Genomic DNA, 25,108 nt, shown 5'->3' with positions numbered 1-25,108 from the left:
TTTGTGGACCCCACATCGGCTCGCTCCCCCGCCCCTCCACACACAGCCTGCATTATTCTGTCCGTACGTGTTGCTCCCAATTAACTCTTATCCCCTTTACTGTGATATTCAATGTTAAAATCCCCTTTTGACCCACTTGTATGCTACTACATACATGAGCCCTGATGTTATGACAACCGCTGCTTTTTCCCCCTCTAAGCTCTTTGCTGCTGGTGGCGTTAGCGTAACACCTCTTGCCGAGCATTAATCCTCAACAATTTGCGGCGCTGCGGCTGCATAAACTTACCCAGATTTATGAATGAAATCTGTGCAACTTTTGGAGCCGTTCTCACTCCCAGTGTGTCAATCTTAACAAGACCTGATGCTTCAGATGGCGGTGTGCACCTGTAGCATCAAGCGTTTCTTAGCAACCCTGGCGAAATCTATAGAAAAATAGCATTTTGGCGTTTGTACACCGTGCCCGGGGTCATTTTAGCATTTCTGATACGAACTTTATCAGATGGAGTTTGAAGCTTTTTAGGGGAAGATGCATTCGATGGACGTGATCCGAATTGAACTGATTTGTTTTTGCCTCATTTATTTTTCCTCTCCTAAATACGGCAGTAATTATTTTTCACTTTCACGGCTGCGTTTGCACCCAGACGTCTCATCGTTTCCCAACTTTCTTTTCATTTGTTTTTACAACAACAACTCTGCAAAACAAAAAGTGTGAAATCACATTTCCCTTCTATCTCGCCTGCACAATCTGCAATAACAGCCCCGCCCTCGCCTGCCTCGTGGATGTGAGTGTGTGTGTGTGCGTGCGTGCGTATGTGTGTATCAATCTTTTGTCATTTTTTTAATACTGCAAGCTTATCGGAGAAATGACAAGCTCAAATGAGCTGGCATGGCAATTACTGTAGTTTGAATAAATGCGGGTCTGTGCTTGCTTGTTTGCCTGTACGTGTGTGTGTGTGTGTGTGGGGGGGGGGGGGGGGGTGGATGTGGTGTTGCTGGTGGTGGGGTTGGTAAGAACATTTACAGTTCGCTGATGAGCAACCCTGCTGTTCTCTTCTCCACTGCTGCATCCTAGTCCATTAAAACACACATTCACACACACACACACACACACACACACACACACACACACACACACACACACACACACACACACACCTCAGGAAACCTGTAATTAGCCAGTTAAGTGTCCCACAACCATCACAAAAGATCCTGCAGATATTCCTTGCAGTTCAGGAACAAACTTTCTCATCATATCGACCATATTTGGATCACCGCCTCTCACCCAATAATCACTTTGTTAGCTGGTGTAACACCAGGAAGCGTCTCCACACACACGCTGTGACGAGGCTCTGTCCTCTAAACCAAACGCAGGGGAGCGAGAAGAGCCTGCAGAGACGAAGAGGTGTCAAACATGGAAATGTCAAACAGTTACAGTTCGTCGCCGCAAAGATTTCCACACCGTCGGTGTATATCTGCAAGTGTGTGTGTGTGTGTCTGTCTGTCTGTCTGTCTGCCTGTCTGCTGTAGGCAGCTGTCACCTCTAAACAGCAGCATTCCTAAGTGGCGGGGGCCAGGCGTTGACAGCTCTGCTACTGCCACCGGGCAGGTTAGAGGGGCCTCTCTCCATCGAACAACCCCATCACCTCCACCACCACCACCACCACCACCTCCCCTCCTCCTCCTCCTCCTCCTCTCCTCCTCCTCCTCCTCCTCCTCCTCTTCCTCTGTTCATCACTCTCTCCCTCTCTCCTTTTGCTCAAGCGTGTTTTAAGTGTATTTGACACATGTGTTACTACTGTGTCACTAGAAAAAGATCAAGATGGATGGATGGAAAGATGGAGGATGGATGGATGGAAAGATGGAGGATGGATGGATGGTGGATGGATGGATGGATGGGTGGGAGGATGGATGGGTGGATGGATGGATGGATGGAGGATGGGTGAATGGATGGATGATGGATGGATGGATGGATGGATGGATGGATGATGATGGATGGATGATGGATGGATGGACGGATGGATGGATGGAAGATGGAGGATGGATGGGTGGATGGATGGATGGATGGATGGATGGATGGATGGATGGATGGATGGATGGATGATGGAAAGATGGAGGATGGATGGGTGGGTGAATGGACGGACGGACGGATGGATGGATGGAGGATGGGTCGATGGTGGGATGGATGATGGATGGATGATGGATAGATGGATGCATGGGTGGGTGGATGGATGGATGGTGGATGGATGGATGGATGATGGGTGGATGGAGGATGGATGATGGATGGATGGATGGGTGAATGGATGGTTGGATGGATGGTTGGATAGATGGATGATGGACGGACAGATGATGGATGGATGGATGGATGATGGATGGATGGATAGATGGATGGATGATGTTGATGGATGGATGATGATGGATGGATGGTTGGATAGATGGATGATGGACGGACAGATGATGGATGGATGATGGATGGATGATGGACGGATGATGGATGGATGATGATGGATGGGTGAATGGATGGATGGATGGATGGACGGACGGATGGACAGACCCGTGTGCATCTCCAGGCCAAACACAGCCATGGACACGTGAACCCTCTCCAGCCCATCCCTCCTCCCCCGTTGCTCCAGCAGCGTGTGGAGAACCTGGAGCTGTTGCCCACTGACCTGTTGAGGCAGCTCAGCTGAGCTATGTGTCAGGGCTGCAGCAGCCATCCCTCACCCCTGGATGGGACCAATTTACCGGCCTGTAGCGGCTCATGGAGCCTTTGTCGAAGCGCTCAGAGGGATGAAGCGGCGGCGGCAGCCTATAGGAGCCTCTCCAGCTTCTATCTTTCTAAACATACCTCACACAGGAAGAGATGAAGAGGGATTTTTGCTGCAGCTCTCTCAGGAAATGGCGCTGCATTGTGTTCAGACGCCAGCGCCGAGCGAATTTCAGTGTTACCGCTGACCTTAAGGTAATCTGCACAGAGATGGCGTGTATTGGAAAACTAATGGACGCGGCGTGGAGTGGTAAATCAAGGTCACGTAATTGAATCCGCCTAACGACCTTTGTCACGTGTCACTGCCTCTCCTGTGGTTATTTTTCTCCCATGTCAGTCTAATAAAGCAGAAACGCGCTAGGAGCTTGCCTGTTTATGGCTTTTTAGCCTTGCGTGCATGGATGGCTGGATGCGCTCTGCTCGCTGACACATTAATCTATCCAGCAATCACAAGCACTTTAACGCACACGACAACCACAAGCTATAGCGTGCACTTATTAATGAATGAACAGCCATTTTACCGTAACCTTCGACCTTCCTGCCCAAACATAATATGGTAAATATCTTTTGTTGGGCGTCGTGGTTGAGTTGATTCCGCTCACCCTTGTGGGAGGGATGGGGTTAATTGATAAAACCATAGCTTACGGTCCATTATTGATGGCAGCAGTAACCCAAACCAGTCGCTTTAGAGGCAATCTAAATGCATTGAGTCTTCACTCGGCAGTGGGACAATGAGAGAAACTGTGTGTGTAATTTATCTGGCTTAAGTGTCTGTCGGGGAAACGGATCCGGGATCGGCCTTTATGACAGGCGTATATCAGATCCTGTGTCGGGAGCCCTCACCCGTGGCCCAGGTCAAATAAATCATCTTTTTAATTAAAAGTCAAACCGGTTAAAGCGCAGTTGACGCACTGCAGCCACAATGAAGTCGCCTCCTAAGTTCCTGGTTAAAAGAAAGCTGTGTCATATCCTGTCTGCGTCGGACCGGTTCAGAGTTACTGGCGCTACTGGCCTCCCTCTGACTCCCATCAGAGTGGTCACGCAGCGCCAGGCCCCCGCTGCACAAAGCCAGACCCCGGTTCACAGCGCCCCGACACATGGAAACTATTATTTGATTCTTAACTGGAGAGGAAATCATTTCATATCACAAAAAGCAAATTACCAGCCGTCCAAATATTTAGAGAATGAGATGAATTCAGACCTCCTCCTCTACCTTGGCTTCCTGCACGGAAACTCTAATTCAGGATTTAAACAAAGTTGGGAAAGGAAAATAAACGAACGGGGGGGTGGGGGGGAGGGGCTGACCTCAGCGGCACCACAGATGAGACGGCAGTGGCGGTTGTGAAAGTGGGTTCTTTGAATCCAGAGTGAAAGTTTGCTCTGTGCAGAGGATGCTGCGTGTCAAGCAAATGAAGTGTGTGTGTGTGTGTGTGTGTGTGTGTGCATGCTCGAGGAGGAAGTGTCTCCTTTATGCAAGTATCTCCGTTTGCAGAGTAACTGCCAGCGCAGAGCTCCCCACGTGGCCTTTAGAGCACGAGGAAGCCGTCTGACCTTCACATTTATGTTCTACAGCGACAACGTCCACTTCAAATAGCCTCATCTCCTTAATTTTCATAAAATATTAACAGTAATTTATTCTAGAGGAAACATGAAGCGCTGATGGGAGAGCGAGGGTGGTGGTCTCACCCCTCACTCCCCCTCCTTCCCTCTAATTCTCCCCCTCATCTCTCACCTCTTGACCTAACCCATTTTTGATCATCTCTGAGAAAAATGGGGTCCGACTGTAGGGACCACGGGAACAGAAAATGTCCTTGAGCTATTTGTCTCGTCCCTTTCGACTCTCAGCGAGCACTGCCAGCCGACGCGTTCCTTCCACGCCTCCCTCCCTCCCTCCCTCCTCTCTCCTCCCACTGCAGTGCTTCGAGACAGCTGCGTGTCTGTTTGTGCTTCATTCATAATTGTGCCAAGATAATTAAGAGCTTTCTGTAAAATGATAGCTTTGTCAGGCTTCTCAGATGTTACCTAACAAGGCAGCCTACAAAGGTGTTGGTGTCGCGCATTCATCATTGTCATCTGGGGCTAATTACCGGCCTATAAATCACTAGTCTGACCTGAATGATCCGCAGCCTGGAGGAAGTGCCTGCGCTCTGTTAAGGTGGAGCAGAAAAACCTCGTCTTGTGTTTGCCGCCGCCACTGGCGTTGGGAAAGATCGTCGTTTTAATCAACGGTGGGGTTTCGTTGAATGATTAGCAATGTGCTCACAGCCCAATATAGTTTATGCATTACTGTCCTTACTCCTGTTTTACCAGAAGATGAAGTCATTGGAGTCATAGAGAAGCTAAGTGAGATAACATTGTGTGAAGCAAGCAGGCTTTAAAGTGTCCTAGCCCTGACTTTTACAGCGATAGGAAGGTTAAGTTCACACCGTGTTAGATTTATGCTGCCTTTCAAGCATCCTTCATTCCCACTTACTTACCAGATCAAGCAATCCCTGGCCAGTCTATAAAATCCCACAGCTTACTTTTCTTTAATTAAATGCCACTCGTAATGCTCCCGGAGCACACCGTATATCTGCGGCCGTAGCTTATGCTTTAAAAAGCGCCACCTTTAATGTGGCGCGGTGTCTGCAGCTCGGCTGCACCGAGGGGACCGAGGAACAAGGCATCCATCTTAACAAGGTCACACCATTTGATTTTTAATATAACGGTCATCGCTCGGGCCCCGTGTCCTCCGTTGAAATATTAGCGCCCATTAATGATGCGGAAGCCTCGCCAGCCCACCCCTCCCCACGGGAACACCACCGTCAGTGGTTCGGTACATGAGGGTGTGCGGATTTGGAGCTCAGGCCTTCTCCCACTGGCTGCCGGGGGCTGGCCCACAGCCTGCTTTACAGGCCAGCTTTATGGCTTTTATTATGCACATTTAACAGCGTCTGTAATTCTCTCCGATGGCTCGGCGAAGCGAAACGATGAGCTGCTGGGACATAACGTGGGTTGGATGAGGCTCTGACCTTTTTGTTTTGGACATGAAAGATGAAGCTCCTCACTCAGAGATGTTCTCTCCGCGAGCTGGCCGGGTCACCGCGCTGCTCCCCTTCGTTTCGGCACGTCCGCGTCGTAGCGGAGCTCCTCTTCGGGACGATCACGGCGCACTCAACGTGTACTCCCTCCCAACACCGACTAGTCTCATAAATGTGCCAGAATTAAAAGAGATTTTCAGGCTTCTCCACGGACAAAAATAGTTGACTAAAAGCTGCTTTCACTTCTGATTGATGTTTCTCGGCTACGTGCAAATTAGAGGCACAATTGCGCGGAGGGGCGAACAATAATGCGCGTCAGACATTTGCTGTCAGCGTTAATTCCGAGTTTCAAATCGGGAGCAGCGCTGAATCGCGATCATCGGCGCTAATCGGCCCGCTGGATGGCGTGTTTATCTAACTCCATCTCTGTGGGTTTTACTGCTCGGCTTATTCTTCCATGTAAAGCGCGGCTCGTGCGAGAGGTGCTCTCATAACAAATTACCGCAGCACCTCCTCTCAACATGGCAATCGAGCTGCGCGACGGTCCTCAAGTTGGCGTGTTTACACAACCCGTGATGCTTCCCGCCGCCTCCTTGACTCAGAAAGATTTCCAGGTCAATCCAACTAAACCGCACAGATGTATCTATCTGAGCCCAGCTGTCGGGAGAAATAACCATCACAGCAAATTTAGGCTGTAGATCTGTGGACAGTGACCTCAGAGCCAGTGTGTGACCTCTACGATGAGCCAAAGAGGAATCGGAACGCTGCCTGTTGGTCTAACTGCTTAAAGTGAATATTGAAATGTACCCAAAAACTGATATCACAACCAGACTAACTAAATTCCTTCATGAAAGAAGTGGGTAAAGGTAAGAATCTGGTTTTTCATATTTTTAAAGCACACGATTCAAAAGCATTGGGTTGCTTTTTTTTTTTTCCCTCAGCGATTTCAGGCAAATCAAAGAAATGCTGAAAGTTTTCTTCTCTTTGTGACGGAGGGAGGTCATGCTTGATAAAGGCTGGACCAAGGATGGCCCGGCGGCTCCTTTTAAGAGCCCCACTTAAGGTCTGTTTTTGTGCGTCCAGATGTTTTGTGTCTTTAGTTTGTGAACAGTCCAACAAAAAGCAGCAGGCATAATGATGGAGAGGCCGAACGGCAGGGCCTCACAAAAGCTAGCGGTGTGCTTAATGTGATTTAGCACTGAGGCTGCAGCGAAGGACTTTATCTCCTTTGAGGAAGAGGTTACCAAATTGAAATGCAAATCTTAACATTTTGGAATTCATTAGGGCTGACACAGCCCTCTGGAACAACAAGAAAATAAATGTGCGGCCCTGAAAAGGGGGTTGGGGGAGGTCTCCTTTCAAATTCCTCCTGTGAAAGCGAATGAAAAGGAATGAGTCCAACCTTCTGACTCTGTTATTTTATTTCACTGTCATCCTCATCTGTTCCAAAAGCTGACATGAAGCTAGCGGTTTTTCCAACAGCCTCGCGGTTGTAAAGATCCCATATGGAGCAGGTGTGGCGTCCCTCGATAAACTCCTGCAGCTGCTCCTGCTAAGCAGCTAACTAACGCGCCGACTAAGCCCCTCCAGGTACGAGGAAAACACACCGCAATCATGACAGAATAATCTGCCGTAATAATATAACATAAACGTTGTTGTCCTCGCTGTTTTTGCCTGAAAGCTAAGCAAAGTTCCTTTATTACATTACAGAGGAATGTAGCGCGAAGGTAATTTAAGAGTTGAGATGCTTTCAAGGCAGATTTTGATGTTGAAAAAGAAATCTTTTCACGCTCTCTCGCTCTGTGACAGTTCCGATCCCTCAGTTATTCTGACACAAACACACCAGCACGCGGCGTGCGCGCGTGCGTGCCCGCGCCTCCATTCCCCGCTGATGGATGGCAAGTTGTGATCTATATCTCGTGCACACTCTCCCCCCAGAGGATTGATTATAATCAGAGAGACAGGCCTTGTACACAGCTGCTTTTGTCTGAACAAACAAAGGCTGCCGGTAATTGGATTCACATTGAGAGGCAGATATTTAAAACAGTCTTCTAAGTAAGACAAGCTGCTCGTGTTTGAGGAGCACTTTGTGACCCAGTCAGCTCCACCGTTCCGGTCCTGTTCCAGGAGCGCCTGGTCATGACGGGCGACTCCGTTTCAACCTCGGGGGACGTTATTACGAGGAACCTGTCAGTCACAGCGGGTTCAAAGGTCACCCACCTCCCTTTTCTCTGCGGGCTCCTCCTTGTGGGGCACTTAAGCAGTCCATTAACTCCCACGATTTGACTGCTACAGCGAGCGACTTTTGTTAAAGGTTTACTTCCCACGTCAGATTATTGGCTAAATGCAAAGATTTGAGAAAAATGCCTTCGCGTGAGGAGGACGTGATGTATGGAGTCTAATCCAAGCGGGTCAAATACCGCCAGTTACAGATAATTAAACCAGTGAAGGGCTGATTAGAGGCAGCAAGACAAGAAATCAATAAAACATGGCCAGACAAAGTGTGTTTGATTATTTACATACTTGGGACTGGGAGTCGGGGAGAGGGAGAGATGACTGCCATTTTATGTCTGGGTTTGAGGGAAACAAGATAGAGATCAGCCTCAAATGGCTGCAGTCAGAGGTCTCAGGGCTCAGGGGACGTCAGCGCCTCGCCATCCATCCTTCACCCAGATGTAGACACTCCATTATTCAGGCTCTGTGAGCCTGGATTAAATGCCATCCCACCCCTGATTGTCTTTCCACCTCCACTCTGTCCTGTTGACATTGGCCTCCGCGGCCTAAGAGGCGGCTCCAGTCGATCAGTCATGTTGAGTCACAGTCCAGCCTTAGCAGATCCTGGAGGATTAACTGGCCTGAGCTAAAAGTGAGCTACAGGATAGATGGGTGTTCAGGACCCTGAGAGATGTCCAGCTCCTCTAAGTGTATTTGCACAGTTGCCCTGGCTTAATGGCCAAAGTTGAGCAATGTTTTCCTTATTTAAGACTCAGATCTGGGTTTGGATACACGTTATACCTTCGCACATTTGCCTTTTGATACTGGACTCTGTGGTCTAGCCTCAAGTGTTAGCGCTCTAAGGGCAAAGTGAGTTTCCCTGTTCCATTTCAGGTCATTGACAGAAGATCAGATGTCATAGGAACCATACCCAGAGGAAACCTTAGATGAAGTGATGCAAAAGGTCATTTAAGGTCATGGACAGAACCAAAGATGGAGGAGAGGAAGAGCATTTTGCCGGTGCGGCCACTGTTTCTGCGGCGTTCGTCCTCCTGCGCTCCGATTGGCTGAGAGCTCAGCGGCAGCAATATGCCATTACGTCTTTGTACCCATGCGGCTCGTTGTGGTTTTTCTTATCAAGCTGTGAAATTTGTTGGCTAGAGCAGAATCGCTTTGGAATTGTTCGAGTGTGAAACCAGCAGAAATGACTGTTGATTAGAGCGACGCAGCTTCATTTCCTGTCACGACTGCACAGAATAAACTGGTTTTAGATGGCAGTACCCAGATCCTGTAGGAAATTGTTTGGTTATTGCACAATGGGGGGAAGCGGTGACGCGTCGTCCATCTTTAACTGGGGTCAGTTGTTGCCATGTTGTTATGTTGGCCGCCGCTAATTTCTTTTTCCTTTTTAGAGAAAAATATGGTGGATTGAAATGGGGTTTAAATCACCCAATTAACTGGATGACTTTGGCCTATAACAAAACGATCTCCTCCAATTAAAGCGATGGGTTTTATTGATAATGAACAATCCGTAGTCACCATGTAGTCGACAGGAACACGTGATTAATATTTATACTTCTAATTATTCTATGTGCATTTTTAATTGCATCTAAATATCCCTCCAAGAGGGTCTCATTAGGGTAGAAAATTATTCCAAGCAAACACGGCTGCTAGTTGAAAAGCATTTTTAAACATCATCATTTTCTGCCTCGTTTTGCTGAAGTTCATAAACTGTGAATGTATTCATTAGAATGAGTATTTCCTCAAACTGAGTTGACTTGAGAAATTGTGAGTGATTAAATATTAGTTTGAATACAATTAGCATTGATTAGCAAGCTCTGCTATGGCAGATAATGAAAATCATAATGAAGCTTCGTGGAATTTTCCCTTTTAATTTTGGTCTTCCACAACCTCAAATGCACGCCATTCATTCATATTTATTTTATTCTTATTTATTTAGTTGCTGTTACGCTTCCTCATTGAGATGCTGCTAGCGTGTGCTAACAACAGTCTGCAGTGGATGTAATGGTTCTTCTTAGGCTGCCAGAGCCATTACTAAATCCTGCACAGACCATTAGACCGCATGAGCTTAATTGTGCATTAATTGGATAATTATCCCTGCACTTTGTTTTTCACTCGTTTTGTCAAATCTTCTCCCCGGCTTTGGCAAACCGTCGGTCATTTGTGAGAGCTCCCTTCCGTCATTAGGTTTGTCAGCGGAGCGAGGAGACGCAGAAGGTGGAGTCGTCGTCCTGTGGCGGGAGATTTGCCAGTGGGAGGTGTCGCTCCACGTGGGTGGGAAGTCTGATTGATGGGGGACTGGTTTGTCCTCCTCTGTGCTTCCATGTTGACCCACAATGCACGCTGCATTTGTGTCGGAGCCGGCAGGGAAACCAGGAGCAGGCATGCATTGTTAAAAAGGCAACAGCTCTCCAGTGTGCCAGGTGAATTATTTATGAACTTTTTAAAGAGATTTTATTCATCCCATCCTCTTGTTTCCCCCTGCCATTATTGTCTGGGCTTTAAGCGCGTGCCGCAGCACTCTCAGATTGCTGCCATTAAGCCCGGGGAGCCATCTGATGGAGTTATCAAAGCAAATGTTTGGCACATTTGATAGCGTTTGAAATGTCCTCCTGTAATAAACTCTCTGGGGAGGAAGTGGGGCCGGCTTTCCAGGCAAATAGCTGTTTTTCCGATATCACAGGGTGTCAGAATACCCACGTATTCTGCGGCTGTCAACAAACACAAAGCACCTACTGGTTGGTGCTTGAAGTGTTCACCAAAGGTCACTGGACCAAGTAATTATCAATGGAAACTTCATTGATAATTACAACAGTTCTGCTGCTGCAGTTACGGCTCCTTCGTCGGCTTTATTCCCTATTTAAAGGCAACATCAGCTTCCAATTTAACTCAGAACGAGACAGATGTTGATGGTACATGAACCAATTTGCAGCTCTGCAGAAAAGACTCTGGAAACCCTGATGTTTTTATTGTGCCAGTCGAACCTTTATTCACAGATTGGGTTCTTTTCTGGTGTATTTGTCAGAAGGCCTGAATGGGAGGGGGGAGGGCCCAACTAAATCAGGAGTGTAAAGGTCAGAGGTCAGACTACACTGTGCATTTTTGTTTGCATTGAGCCGGAGCCGCCGATGCAGAGGCACATTTGTGCCACCTGCTCTGCCTTAATGAGCACGACTCCGCCGTCGTCTGCCAGAGCGCTGGCACGTCTCCCGCTGATTAGACAAGTTAAAGCTAAGTCCTGTATCATTCCCTGGAGGAGCCTCACGAGCTTTGTCTCGACTAATAATAGCCATAAATACAATCACTCCAGAGTGTTAAAATGCTCCTCATAAACATCATCCTGTTTTCATTTTGTTTATTATTCATCTTGTCCAATTACCATTCTAAAGGCGGAGTTTTTCTTGCCAGGCGCTGAGGGAAAAGGAGATTAAAAGGCAATGAGGAAACATCTGTGTCTCTGCTTTGCCACAAATCTGCATCTCATTCTTACCGCTGGCATCCAAAAAGACAGCAGCCGCAATGCGAGGGGGGGGAAAAAAAAGTGAAATACCACAAGACAGGGCTGGTGAATACAGGGAAGGGTTACCATAGAAACACCTGACATGGGTTTATGGGCTGCATCGCATCATATGCTATCAATTACCATAAATCTTCTGTCGGCGAGGGCGGTCGTTAAGGTGTGCCTCGGCAGTGAATGGCGATGTGTTGATCTCCACATATCTAAAGAGCTGCATCGGCGCTCTTTAAATCAAGAGGAAAATGGCTGCAAATTTAGCCGCTGACAATAGAAAGATGAAGAGCGCCTCTAATGCGTCTCCTTCCACCAGCCGCTATGCAAATCAGCAGGAAAAAACGCCGGCACATTTTTTGCACGACATTGTCGACGTGAATGATTGCCAAATCAAAACATAGTGGAAGCCATAATGTGCTGCGGCGGCGTGCGTTTAGGCCTGATCATCTCTGACTGGGCGTCTTCGCTTTCATCCCTCTCGGTTGTCACGCAGCTGTCTGCGCATTAGCAGCCGGCAGCGGGAACCGCGTCGGAAAAATCGCTCCTCCTGAGCTTCTGTCCTGTCGACCTCCGCCGCCGAGCGACGGCAGCGGAGGGCAGGCTCAGACGTGTCTCAGCAGCTCCCGTCAGCGCGACCCCCCCCCCCATACTGGGCGGTGCGAAAAATCGAGTGACCTTTTCGCCACGGCTCCCTGATATTAACGCCATCTCTCCACTTTATTACCATGGGAACGTTACGCACAGCATTAGACCTAATAAATGACGTTTTCCTCGGCTTCCGTCTCTCGTCGCTCTTCGCCGTCTCCGCCCCCCCCCCGGCCCCTCGCGGCCTGCGCTCCTCGTCTTTCCCTGCTCCTGAGCCGATAACCCGGCGTCCCCGGGGGGGCCAGCCTCCATAACTGCGTCAGTTCACAGCCCTCTTATTCCAGCAGAATTGCTTAATTGGTATGTGTTCTACATAACTGTTGGAGTATTAGACTCACAAATGAAGGTTAGAACCTCGGTGCTTGTAATCGACTGAAAGAAATTGATTTGTGCTCAGCTGCCCTTCTGGGACGAGACTTTATGGTTCTCTGAAGAAATGAGGCTTTTATAATTGTGCCCCCCACCACCGCTGCTGCTCCTCTCTCCTCTCCTGTCCTCTTTCTCTCTCTTTCTCATTTCCTGCTTGCTAACTGCTTTGTTGACATTCATGGAAAGGCGAGACACTGGCAATTTATCGCCGATGTGCCTCGTCCTCCATGTTTCACTACATTCGGCACACGCTATGTAAATTCGCTGCCGCCACGGCGGCCATACCGTCTTGCGCTGAATATATAAGCGTCTCTTCCTGCGGCAGGGCAAATCTAATCATCTTAGGTATTCTGTCAGTGAAAATCAGATTCCATTATGTGAGATCATGTCGGAGCCGTGAAGCAGGTACGTATTAACCAAACTAGGCCAACCAGGAGAAATTGTCTTTTGATTGATCGTCTCGGATTCCGTCGGTGCTTTAAGGCTCCGCGTCAATATCTAAATGTGCGTGATTAACGAGGGCCTCGGCGCAGCTTTGCGGCGGCGCCTCTAAAGTGGTCATCCGCGGGAAATTCCACGATCAAACCGGGGCGTTTTCTTTCGTGGGTTCTGGGTCCCCATTTTCAATTTAATACAATTATTTAATGCCTCCGCCAGACTAACGGTTTGTTTTGATGCATGAGAGGAGCTCAGAACGGGGAGAAAATAGAGCTAAGAGAATGAAATTTGACATCAGACAGAATGAGATCAACCAGACTTAACGCGGTTCATCCCGCGGTGCGTCGCGCCTTCGTGCTGTCTGGCTCGTGTCCTGTGTGACATAACCTGCCACTGTGGCGAGGGTAGATTATTCTTGCCCACTTTGTGTGTGTGGGGGGGGTGTTACAGGAAGGAAATTATATTTCACGCTGGTGCGAGTGTCACCTATCAGGTTAAAGAGGAGCGAGATGTCGTTGATGCTGTTAAAGGAGGACGTCACCTGCAAATGCAAACCGCCCTGACCTCAGATGCCGGCCCGGCTGATTGGTTGCATAAACAGCTGAGCGCCACATGGCATCAACATGCAGACAGCAGCTTGATTTTATTTGCACAGAAAGCCTGTGTAGCTAAAAATTCTATTTGCGGTGCACTCTCTTATCGTCGTCTGGATGCTTCTGATTAATAACAGCTGCTGAATTTCAGCGGAATGGAGCTAATTCAACCCACCTGTGGCATCAGACGCAAACGCTGACGGGAAAGTCCGACGCGCGCAGCGTCGATCTGAAGAAGAGCCGGTTCAAACGGGCGGTTCCTTAGCAACGCATTTACAGATCTGCTAAAATTGGCTTTTGAATTAGCCTAAATCATGTTCTATATTAGCTAAATCAAGCTTCCGAGTCCTGACTTGAATCTGTAGTCTTGAGTCCGTCCCAGGAAGCTAACAACTTTAGCAGAAATATGTTGATTCAGTTAAAAGCATCCTGTGAAGAATTATGGAAGTATCTCTTTATTTAGCCAGAAGCTCATGAGCAGGCACCAATATTACTGCTGGGATGGGGGGGTTCTAACAGTTCCTTGTTTTGTTTTGTTTTTGTTTTTGGTGCATGTACAGCCCAGGTAGTGGGCATAAAACCTCATTTTAATTTATGGTCTGTGTAATGACTCCTGCTTCATGTTTGTCAGGTTTTTATTGATTGATATTTATTATTTTATGTTGACTTCTGCTGCCAAAGACATTGTGATTGTTTCAGAGTCGCTCAGCCTGATTCTGAAAAGCAAAACTTGGATCTCAGCTGTGTTCAATACCTGTAATCCAGCCTTCTTCTAATGCAAATCTCCTGTACAAGAATATTCATTTATGTTAGCTTTACAAGCCTCGTCTGCCTACTCGATGCTGTCAAACTGGCGCGGAACCAGTACGTCACGAATGTGCCCACGTCAATTTACCAAACAGCAGATAATAAGGGGAATTTTGACTTTCTGTGCAAACTCTTTCAGCAGTTTGACAAATTATGCCAATTTAAAATACATTTTGCTGCTTTTCTCAAGAACAAAAATGGATGTTTTGATTGTCATTTCTTATTTTTTTTGTTGGAAGCTACGTGTGAAAAGGAGAGCTGGCCGTCTGGAATCCAACACCCACAACAGCTCTCCTGATCAATCCAGCGGCCTGAGAGATTAATATTCCAGAGGCAGGACGCAGGCCGGGATTATCCAGCTCAACATCTTAGCTGAGCTGGTTAACACCTGTTTTTCCTGACATCTGAAAACCATCTGAGGCGCCTCGTCTTTGGAGGTATTAAAAGATCTGGTTTGACCATCTCCAGCGGCCTAATCACTCTTCCTCATCTGCGGCCCACACGGATGCTTCTTTCCCACAATGCTGCGGGTCAGCAGCTTCGCAATATCGCGAACTGGAGGGGAATTTGCATTTTCATAAAGATTTTTAACGCAGCCTTATTTGTCGACGCAGATATAAATCGCCGGCTTAGAGCGAGGCCAAGTGAACCCAGAGTAATACAATCTTACTTTTTCTTTTATGCCAGATACATGCTGGATAAGAGCAGCAATATTAAAAAGCACATTTTGCTGGTATTCCTGTGTGTTTTAATGAGTTATGAGATTATGCTATCAAAGAATCCACAGATCTAACACAATATACTAAACGAATTCCCCAGCAGCCTTCTGAATGCCCACCCCCCCCCCCCCCTCTTGATGCTCCAAAAATATCCCCTGGACTCCAATTTAAAGATGTCACCTTTCTGACTTTTCCATTTTACACATTTAATGGCCTGGTTCAGACGCCTGGAATGAATTTTTAATAATCGGCGAATGACTAAATCCCTCCCCCTGCTGCTGATTGGATGGCTGACAGAGCCCCCGCCTTAAGGAAGCAGGCGCTAATGAAATGCCGGTATGTATTTTGAACAAGACCGGCGTTATATTTGATAAAAAGGACCAGATTTCTGACCGTGGGCAGTCAGCAGTGTTTGTTTTACAAAGTCGTGCCGGGGTTAGAGGGGGGGGGGCTTTAAAGACGGCCCCAGGATTTGTCTAAAGATAAAGTATTAGAGCTGAGCTCCATCAATGATTCCATTAACCTAAATTCCAAACCAGTCGTGACCACGGTAACCCCCCTGGGATTTCACCCGGCTCTTGATCCTACGCGCTTAGATATTCCAGAATTCCAGCTCGCTCTGGCTACCTGCTATGTTTCCCTCTAACGTGACCCCGTGTTTATCTCTGACCTTTTCGCGTCCACGTGTTTCCTCTTATCGTGCCTGAGTGGCGTTGGTTTTTCAGGTGGTTTGCGCCCATATATAAATATATACGTCTGTGAGCACATTATCTGAAGAATTTGCAAACATTCACCTGGACTCGGGGGGTGACTGATTAGATTTGGCTGGTCAAAGGTTAAGGTTATTTTGACCTCATATCAGCCCCGTGATAGCCAACACAATATCTCAGGAAGGCTTTAAACGAGCGCTCGCAGGGCAAAGTCACAGTGCCGACGGGGACAAATGGGCAGATTAGATTGCTTACACTCACTTGGTTAAAGAGGTGTGTATATGTGTGTGTGGTGTTGTGTTTTTGAGTGTTTTCCTTGTAACAGACCCGTTGAAGCGTCGTGTTCCAACTTAACTCATCAATACTGCTGATTGAACCTCGGCTGACCTGCATATCTGTCAAATTCTGTCATCGTAGGCACGGACATGGCGGGGATTACAGCTTGATTGTGTGCGTGGTGGTATACAAACATAAGGTGATACTAGTCTTTCTGCTCCCCAGCTGTCGTGGAAGCGAATCAGGCAATAACAGACGCCCAGAATGCCAATGTTCCGATTTTCAACTTTCGCCGATGAAACGATAATCATTCCGAGCTAATGGCTAAATGAGCAAAGAAGTGAGAGAAACGAGTGTCTGCCTTCATTAGGACAAAGGGGGGCTGAGCAGGAGAGCATCTGACAAGCCAATAACGCCTCATTGTCCCTGATCTCAAGTTTCATAAATTTCCACGGCTCTCGTTAAAGGACGTGTCGCCGCTGTCACTAGGCGCTAACTCGTTATCTCCTCAACACCGTAAAATGCTGTAATTAACATTCAACAACTGTAACCGATCCGGCGTTTTTGCTCCAGAGCTGCTAATTGCCACGCGGTTGTGGGCCTTTTGTGTGCACGTTTACGGGCGCGCGGATCTGTGGCAAACAGCAAACGTGTTTCTGAGGTTAGCGGCTCGTTTTTTTCCCGCCTGATCCACGCGGGCAAATATTTCCGCATGCGGATGCAGCCGAAGCTCCGTCGAGTGTCACTTTACGACAAGTAGATTCCTCAAATTGGGTATCGCAATTGTCACAATCACAACTTCTGCAATTGGGATCTTCAAGGGAATCCTTTGTGTGGCAGGGAGGGGGGGGGGGGGGGGGGGGGGGTGTACAAAAGACGTTCTCTTCTGTCAAGCCCGTCCACGAATCATACCCTTCGTTGCGTGATGTAAGCAACACCTGGGAAATGTGTTGTTGATGTGTTGCTACCCACTTTCTGTGGCACAGAGAGCGCTAACCCCATAGAAGTGATCTCTCTCTCTCTCTCTCTCTCTCTCTCTCTCTCTCTCTCTCTCTCTCTGTGTCTCTCACTCTCTCTCTCACTCTCTCTCGCTCTCTCTCTCTGTCTCGCTCTCTCTCTCTCTCTCTCTCTCTCTCTCCCTCTCTCCCTCTCTCTCACGCTTGCAGCCAGAGATTTTCTTTCATGGTTTCCTGTCGACCCAACAGTGTCAACTCTGCTTTAGTGGGAGCCGTTTTTATTTTGCCCGTAGCCGCTCTGGCCTGACCTTACCGGAAAGGCAACCATCACAACAAGGCCTTATGAATAATTAGGTTGGGTCACCTGATACTCTCTGGCTCCAAACCGCTGTCGTCCCCTCTGCTCGCGCGCGCCAAAAGCCAACGAACTGTGCGCGATTCTGCTAAATTGAATCGGTTAGCGTTGATGCAGATCTTGTTATTCGAAGGTAAGCGGCCCGGCGTAAGCTGATCCAGGCGCTGCACCAGAGGCCAAGTGCAAGACAGGAGAAGGGCAGTCAAATTAGCGGCGTCACTGGAGACGTCTGCGGTGGTCTGTTACAGATCACCTGCTGCTTTATCTGCACGCTTCTGCCGTTTCATTCCGCAGGGATTAGAGCGAACGCCAGGCTAGGATGTCGGAGAGCCAAGATGGCCTCCGGGACGTCGTGTTTCTCCTCCTGGTTTCAGGTTCGGGTCGGCAGGGTAGCGCTGCAGGGTTTGAGATTCAGGTGTGGGCCTACGAAACAGGAAAGGAGGCTGAAGTTTATGCTCGTTTGTATTGTTTGTCGGAGAGCTGACAGGAATGATATTTATGGGTCATTGAAACAGGATATACTGGACATGAGAATAAAGTTCTGCCCGCGACTGGAGGAGGAATATTGCGTTTATAGAAAGTAAAAAAAAGCTGAATTTATGTGCAGCTGTTTAACGACACTGTGGTTCCTATTGTTCACTGACTTTATCTGCGTTGGAGACATTTCGCCACGCTACGTGTTTGTTTTTCAGGATGAAGCTTCAGTTTGTGTTGGTGTGTCGCAGAACCCAAATATAGATAACCTGCACTTGTAGCGTGTCACACACACACACACACACACACTCTCTCTCTGTGGTTTCCAGCGTTTGCACAATAGGCACGTACGTAGCTCGTGGTTTTCACAACGGCTCACCGCCAACGAAACTGCTGTAGCTGCAGTCTGAATTCTGGCTACTTCTGCTCCTTCCTCTTCCTGTTCTGTGGAAACCAGCGTCGTCTTGAGAAATATCAATAATTCCTCACGTGTCTCGTCGACACTGTTCTGGAAGACTTTTTAAACCGATAAAGATTTCCTCCACCATCTCTCAATCGATGCATTCTTCAAGAATGGTGGAAATAATGTTTTTTTTATTGGCGTAATATGCTACGCTAATATCACTGTCGGCTGCTGCGCGGTCGAGAGGCAGAACTCTGCCTTCAGCTGAAGAACCGGGCTGTGCTTCCACGAGCGGCATCCATACTTTTTGACCGGTGACCTCGGAGCAAGTAAGGAAAGTGGCGGCAACGTTAAAAGAAAGCAGCGACGGAGCTGGACTCATCGCACACAGAAGGGAAAGTGTCATCATATGCCTTTTATAATAAGATCATTAAACGTAGATCTAATTTTAATTTGGGCTAATGCGAGGAACACTAACGGCCATTGAAAAGGGTGTCTCATGACTGACTTGACGCATCTTCTCCCAACAGTCTTGTGCTTTTACTCTGCAGTTTCCGCACAGAGTGCACAAATAGGCCAGCCCCCCCCCCCCTTTTTTTAACTGCATTCTCTGTTTAGTTCATGAGCTGTTTACTTCCCTTCATGTCCTCGAAGAACAGCTAGACTTGTATCTCCAGGAGGACGTCTGCAGATTCTGTTTACAAGTTCTTCAATCACTTTAAGTACCGGTGGCGTGCGGACTGATTTTCCTGGAGGTAAATTTACCACCATGCTCCCTCGCCGCTAACAGGTAGTATTTATCATATAAAGTTTGTGACTCTCCAGCTCGCCAGTTAAACTGGCCCTGCCTGGAGCTGGGACCAGTAAAACTGTGGAAAATATGGGCCACTGTCGAAACTGCAGATAAAAGAAGAAAAAACCGTGAGATTTATGCTCTGCAGTGGAGAAGTGGTTCTTTTTATGGTACCTTTGAACCAAAGGTGATGTGTCATGGTTTAAAAGTAGCCTCGCAGTGAAAATAAGTTAATTCCGCCTGTTGTGCAGATGACATGCAATTGCAACCAGCCGAAATGAAGTTCCGCGTTGGGGATGTTGCGGTAGCACGTGTGGCTTATCAGCAGCCCCTGCTAACAGCTAAGTCGAGGCTCGCCACCCTCTCTATGCACCCAACACACATGCACAGCAGCCTTGTATTTTATAGACCACAGGTTGGGTTGCTGTTTTAAACTTCTCAACCCGCCCCCCCTTTTTTTGTCTTCCTCATTACACACAAATTAATTGAGTTCTCTTTTTTTGGCGTGAGAAAGCTCACATGAGGCCTGTGTGAGGGGAGACAAGAGGGTGTCGGTGAGAAGACGAGAGACGGCGAGAGGGTCTATGGCGCTCCCACTGGCGTGCGCTCACCAGTTTCTTTTGGGACAATGAAGCCCTTCTGCTGCGGCTCACATCTTTATCCTCTTAACAGTCACCCTTCAAGACTTCAGGGAAGGCCCGTCGGCTGGTCAGGGTCAGATGGGAGCCCGAGGGAGACCGCCGCCTAATTTTATCTGTAGAACTTGTGAGTGGAAATACGGAGGTTTTATGACATGCTGACTCGAATAGCTACACTAGCTAACAACTAACCATGTCTCATTGACACTGAGGGCAACTGCTGATATAATTGGACTAGTGTCGGTCATAATGAAGAAGCGACCGCCGCCCTCTTTGGACACCGCGATCTAGTTTTACGTACGTGGACGTGAGACCAACGGCGACAGATATTCATATAAAACATGCACTCTGAGGTTACAGTAGCTAGCTCTTAAAACCATTCCCATTTAGGTGAGCTTTAATGAGTCTCAGAGGACAAAAACACATAAACACATACCTGAAGCAGCTAAATAAAAGTCTAGATTACAAGTCCTTCAATAAGACCTGTTTCTGTCGGGGCAGTTTTTCCTCTGAGGGTCTTAGCTGGTGTTTTTATGAGCAAATTCCTATCAAACTCATATTAGATGACAGATTGGATGTGGACTAGATGCACAAGCAGAGATGAGTGACACGATCAAGATTTGGACCGGACAGACGCGGTGCACCCCTGCGGACTCTGCCTTGGCCTGAACCCTTTCAATTATGAACCATTACAACTTCTCCCCTTGCAATATTCATGCACAGGCAGCTCATTCCTTCAGAAGTCTTAGGTTGCCGTAAGTTGAGATAAACACTTGCTGAGTTGTAACAGCCAATCACCTGCCTCTATCGCTCAATGTCACTGCCTTAGCGCTCAATAATTCAAAGCTCGGCGGTAATGAGCTCCCCGTAGGCCCGTGTCCCCATGGAGCCTACCCACTGTGCCTCCACTGTAATGTAGTTATATCTCATGTCAGCTTTCAAATCAATTACATTTATATCTGATGGCTATGTAATTGTGCCTGATTGAGTTTTTGGCAGACCAGCCAACGCGTAGTTCTCAAACTCAAGCCAGTCAAAACAGGAAGTTTCATCAAACGGGGCCATATTTCATGTTGATTGAGGCTGCAATTATGGTAATAGTAACAATGGCAATCTGTGTTTTCTCAGCTTTGTTGCGGCTGTTTTTCCCCCCATTCTCCAGGAAAGATTTCACCCCGAGGATTACCAACGCCATTTGCTTCACGCCAGACGCAAAGCTGATTTGATTGTTTGCGTAATTTAGTGGATTAAACGCAAACTCCGACATGTTATTCCGAACGTTAATGTCTGGGGCCGCGATGTTGACGCGATGTGTTGAGATTTACTCGGATGGTAAACATTTTTGCGACATACGGTTTAACGCCCAGCTCAGTATAGCAGTAAACACTGTCTACAATTATTAACACCAGCAAATTAGTACTTATTATTAAATATATCTTGGAAATACTATACCTTTTGGTCACATCATCGTTGGTAATTCAGCATCGTGTTGCCAGTTTGGGACTAATTACTGATCAAAGCCATGTGCAGTAACCCCCAGAACAAGTGGATTTCCACATTAGCATCCTGTTTGCACCGGTGGTGTCGAGTAGCAGCGAATGGCTGGATGAAAGCAAGTAGACGGACCAGTAGATGTGCATGTACACATGGATGTCCGGGTGGAGGGATGAAATCACAGGAAGAAGAATGCGTGCATGGACGGAGGGATGCAAGGAAATACAGATGGATGGAGGGATCAACAGAAGGCACGCCTGGATGGACAGGAGGAATCCTCTAATGGAGTGGTATTTAGATAGATGAGGGGGAGGATGCTGTGGTTAGGTGCATCAGCAGCTGAATAGAGATGAATTGTGGCCGCTGTCAGCGGCACTAAGTATAACAGACATAGTAAAGGAGCCTGGCTCATCCATAATCAGCCGACATAGATTGTCCTCGTGCCAGAAAAGAACTCTGAAAATAAAGCACCGAGAGCATCTACCAATCTGTCCCGCTATCCTCGCTTCAACATCCCTTTTCTTTATATATCCCCTCACCGGCGGTGTTCTTGCCCTTTAAATCTCTTCTCTCCCCTCATTTCTTTTCTTAAGGCCTGTCTGTCTGTCCTCCGTCTGCCCGTCTTTCCCTCTCTTTGACACAGTCTTTTGTGTTAACGGCTTTTCTTTTTCTTTTTTTTTTTCTTTTTCGCAGTTTTAAAGCCACTGGGTGCACATCTACAATCTTGCCTTTCATTTCATGGCTTCTGGAAATGGATGTTTTACTGCCTTCATTAAGGCATGCAGCAGTCAGCACCGTGTTTTCCCTCTGAAGTTTAGCTCCATGAACCTCGCCATTAGAGGACATTATGGCCCCAGAATTCAGAGCACAGTGGAACACTGCATAATTTGATTAGTGTTATTAATCAAGTGGAATATCGCTCCTTTCGCCCTGTTTTCCTCCCTTCCTCCTCCTTCTCGCCATTTTCCTACAGCTTTGACTCCTTCAGACGTGCCCCCTCCCACCGCCTCCTCCGCTCACACGTGTATTTCTCCATTGCTCGCGCATGCAGCCGTAGTGACATAAGACCTTACTTCTTTTTTAAAAACAGTGATTTACCACTTGTTTTCTGCCCCGCTCTCCATGAGACCCCCCCCCCCCCCTCACCCCTCTTAGCTCGGGACATAAATCAATTGAGATGAAAGTTCCATAATTGTGCTTGCTGGGAGGGATTTGAGCAAAATTGCACTATGAATTTTTTAAAGGGAATTTTTACTGGCTGTACAGCGACACTTGGGAGGCGAAGGAAGGTGAGCGCGTGAGGATTTATGGGCCAGGATTCTTCATTACTGAAGTAATTTTCCTGCAAATGATAGTGCAGCACCCTGAAGGGGGGAGCGCTGCCCGCCTGGGAGAGTACAAACCTGCTTAATCTCTCGTGGAGGGAGAAAGCGGCTCAGAGCGCTAATATCATCTTTAAGGGACTCAGGCTTCATTTGTTCACATCTAAACTGCAGTTAGTGTGTTTGTGATTCATGGTAATAGATTGCTTAGATTTGTTTTACAAGTTGATTTCATTACGAAGGACACATGATCTGCCAGGAAACAGACGCGGGGGTCATTTAGGAGAGTTTTTCAAGTTGAGAAAAACGCCTCAATGAAATATTTGTTAGCAGTGGGAAGCTAACAGCTTAACTGTTTTTATTCGATTAAAGGTCCCAAAAATACCCAATTTCGCTGCAGCTGTTTCCAAATGAGAACTAGTGTATAGTTAATATCCTTTGTGGTTTTGTTTTTCATGAAAAAAAATACCACTGGAGCCCACCCAATTCTAATGTGATGCCTTATGTGTGTTATGTTGCATGTGATCATGTGATAGCAGTAATGCATGGAGCCCTTTTAGCTCTTCCTTTGCCTTTGTTGACAACCTGCTCCAAAGGACATTTACACAAGCCAAATGTTTTAAAATCTAGTTCTTATTATTTTAATCTCAGCACATGTATAATGTGTCTTTGTTGTTCATGATTTGCATTTGTACTGAGCAGATTTCTGATTGTTCCTTAGCCATGTTGTTGTTCAGCAGTGGGTTTCTACCTTTGGTCTTCTTCCCTGCTCTTTTTAACCTTCCCCGGTCCAACATGGCTGACGCTCTGTCTCCGTCTCTTTAGGTGCAGCCAGCAGCAGTGGCCCTCCTCAAGGTTAGTGCGTTCATGATGCCAGGTTTCATTCTTTATCCTGCCTGCCGTCCGCTCAATTTTACAGCTCAGTAGCTTGAGAAGCAGAGAGGGTAAATCTGGCACAGGAGGGGGAAAGCGAGGGAGCAAGTGGAGGAGGAAGTAAAGGAGAAGGCAAATTATCACGCAGCCCGTCACCAGTTGAAGTGGATCTCATTCTGGGCTAACAAGTCAAGACAATTAGTCACTTCTCGCCAGGCCGGACCTCCGCGTCTCCAAGTAATGCAGTAAGAAACAAACAGAGAGAGAAAAATAACCCAACATTTGCTTTATCTTTTGGATTTGAAATTACATTACAACTTAAAATACAGTAAATCCAATTAAATAAAGTAAAAAGATGAAAAGGCGCAACTTAAACAGCCTAAAACAAGCGAAGGATTCGACCTGCTGGGGTAGGAAAAGCGCTTTTTGACCCGATTTCCTGACCACCGTGTCGTTTTGTGGCGCTGTTTATGAATCGAGATAAAGCCGGTGATGTCACCGGGCTTCAACATTCCGCCCGTGGGGTGGTCTGACGCTGCCTGCAGCCAGAGATGAGCCCCGAAGCTTCAGCCGCCATGTTTCAGAACAAAAGTGAAGCATGACTGAGGTGGGTGGTGCATGAAGATCAGAGAGTGAAAAGAGAGAAAAGTTTGTTCTGGGCCCTCTGCAGGGACGCAGTGTGACCAATTGAGGTGAAGGGGATGAATGGGGCCATTCACTGGGTCTAATGAAAGAGTTCCTGCTGAGCACTGAATGAGGGTGGGCCCATCTGCACCTCATAGGCGGGCACAAACCAGTGACCTCGAAAATTGCCCAGGAAGCACTATGGGACAGTCGCCCCAGCAACAAGCTGGGGTGCCCACGGTTACCAGGCGCTTCAATCGGCGCCTGACAGCTTCTTCAACGGAGTGTTTCTGAACTCGCTTTCTTTTTATGGCGCCGTTCTCAGCTCTGGGACGCTGCTCGTCACAATAAAAAGGAGCTGTTTTTTTTCCCGATGCGTGGTTTATTTGACACGTGTTCGTGGTGTCAGTGGCGAATGGGCGTCGTCTGATTCCACGCGACATCTATTCTCTGCTGATGAGAGATGAGTGGTACCCGGACACGTAGTCAAATCCTCGTCAGACGCTCCCATCCCAGATTCCTTCTCCGGTCGCATGTCAGAGGGGCAACGTCTGTACAGACACTGCAGAGGTGCCTTCAGCTGGCTGTTGTTTTTTTTTAAGGACTCAGATTCATTTGCTGCAGGGATCTATCCTGCATTATCCAATTTGGCTTCAAAACAGATCCAACAACGGGGAATGGAAGTGCAAGGGTCTTTAAAACACCTCCGGGGACTGGACATTAGGTTCACAAGTGCCTTCAAGGATCTGCTTCATTGGATTTTATGTGTGTGATTTGGTTTAATATATTCAGTTTTGATGAGCCAGAGGCATGCAGGTCATTAAAGTTCCATTCCTGTCTCCGTTTCCCTCACGGAACTTTTGACAGCATGAAATGACAATCCACCCCTGCACGCATCTCCCACGTCAAAAAGTAATGAGATTATGCTTCTGGAAATATCACTACAAAGCATCAGGCCTGCACTCGGGTCTGACTGCACCTTCAAACAGCGCTGCCTGCCAGCTTGCCTGCCTGCTGGAAAAGAAACGAACAAAAACAATCAGAATCAGAGACGGAGAAACGGCATGGGAAGCTCCCCACGCTGAGACA

The 25,108-nt window shown here is 47.5% G+C and overlaps 1 protein-coding gene across 1 annotated transcript in view; it reads left to right on the top strand.

Annotated features, from left to right (window-relative positions):
* Positions 1 to 25,108, top strand: part of fbrsl1 (fibrosin-like 1) — a 205,066-nt gene that overhangs the window by 95,754 nt on the left and 84,204 nt on the right. Inside the window, 1 exon segment of the mRNA XM_057034300.1 lies at positions 23,348 to 23,377. Coding sequence (XP_056890280.1) covers positions 23,348 to 23,377 — 30 coding nt within the window.

Source organism: Takifugu flavidus, chromosome 5 (assembly GCF_003711565.1).
Source record: "Takifugu flavidus isolate HTHZ2018 chromosome 5, ASM371156v2, whole genome shotgun sequence".
Classification (NCBI taxonomy): Eukaryota; Metazoa; Chordata; class Actinopteri; order Tetraodontiformes; family Tetraodontidae; genus Takifugu; species Takifugu flavidus.
Note: the sequence above shows the minus strand (reverse complement) of the source record. Positions and strands in the feature narration are given on the sequence as shown.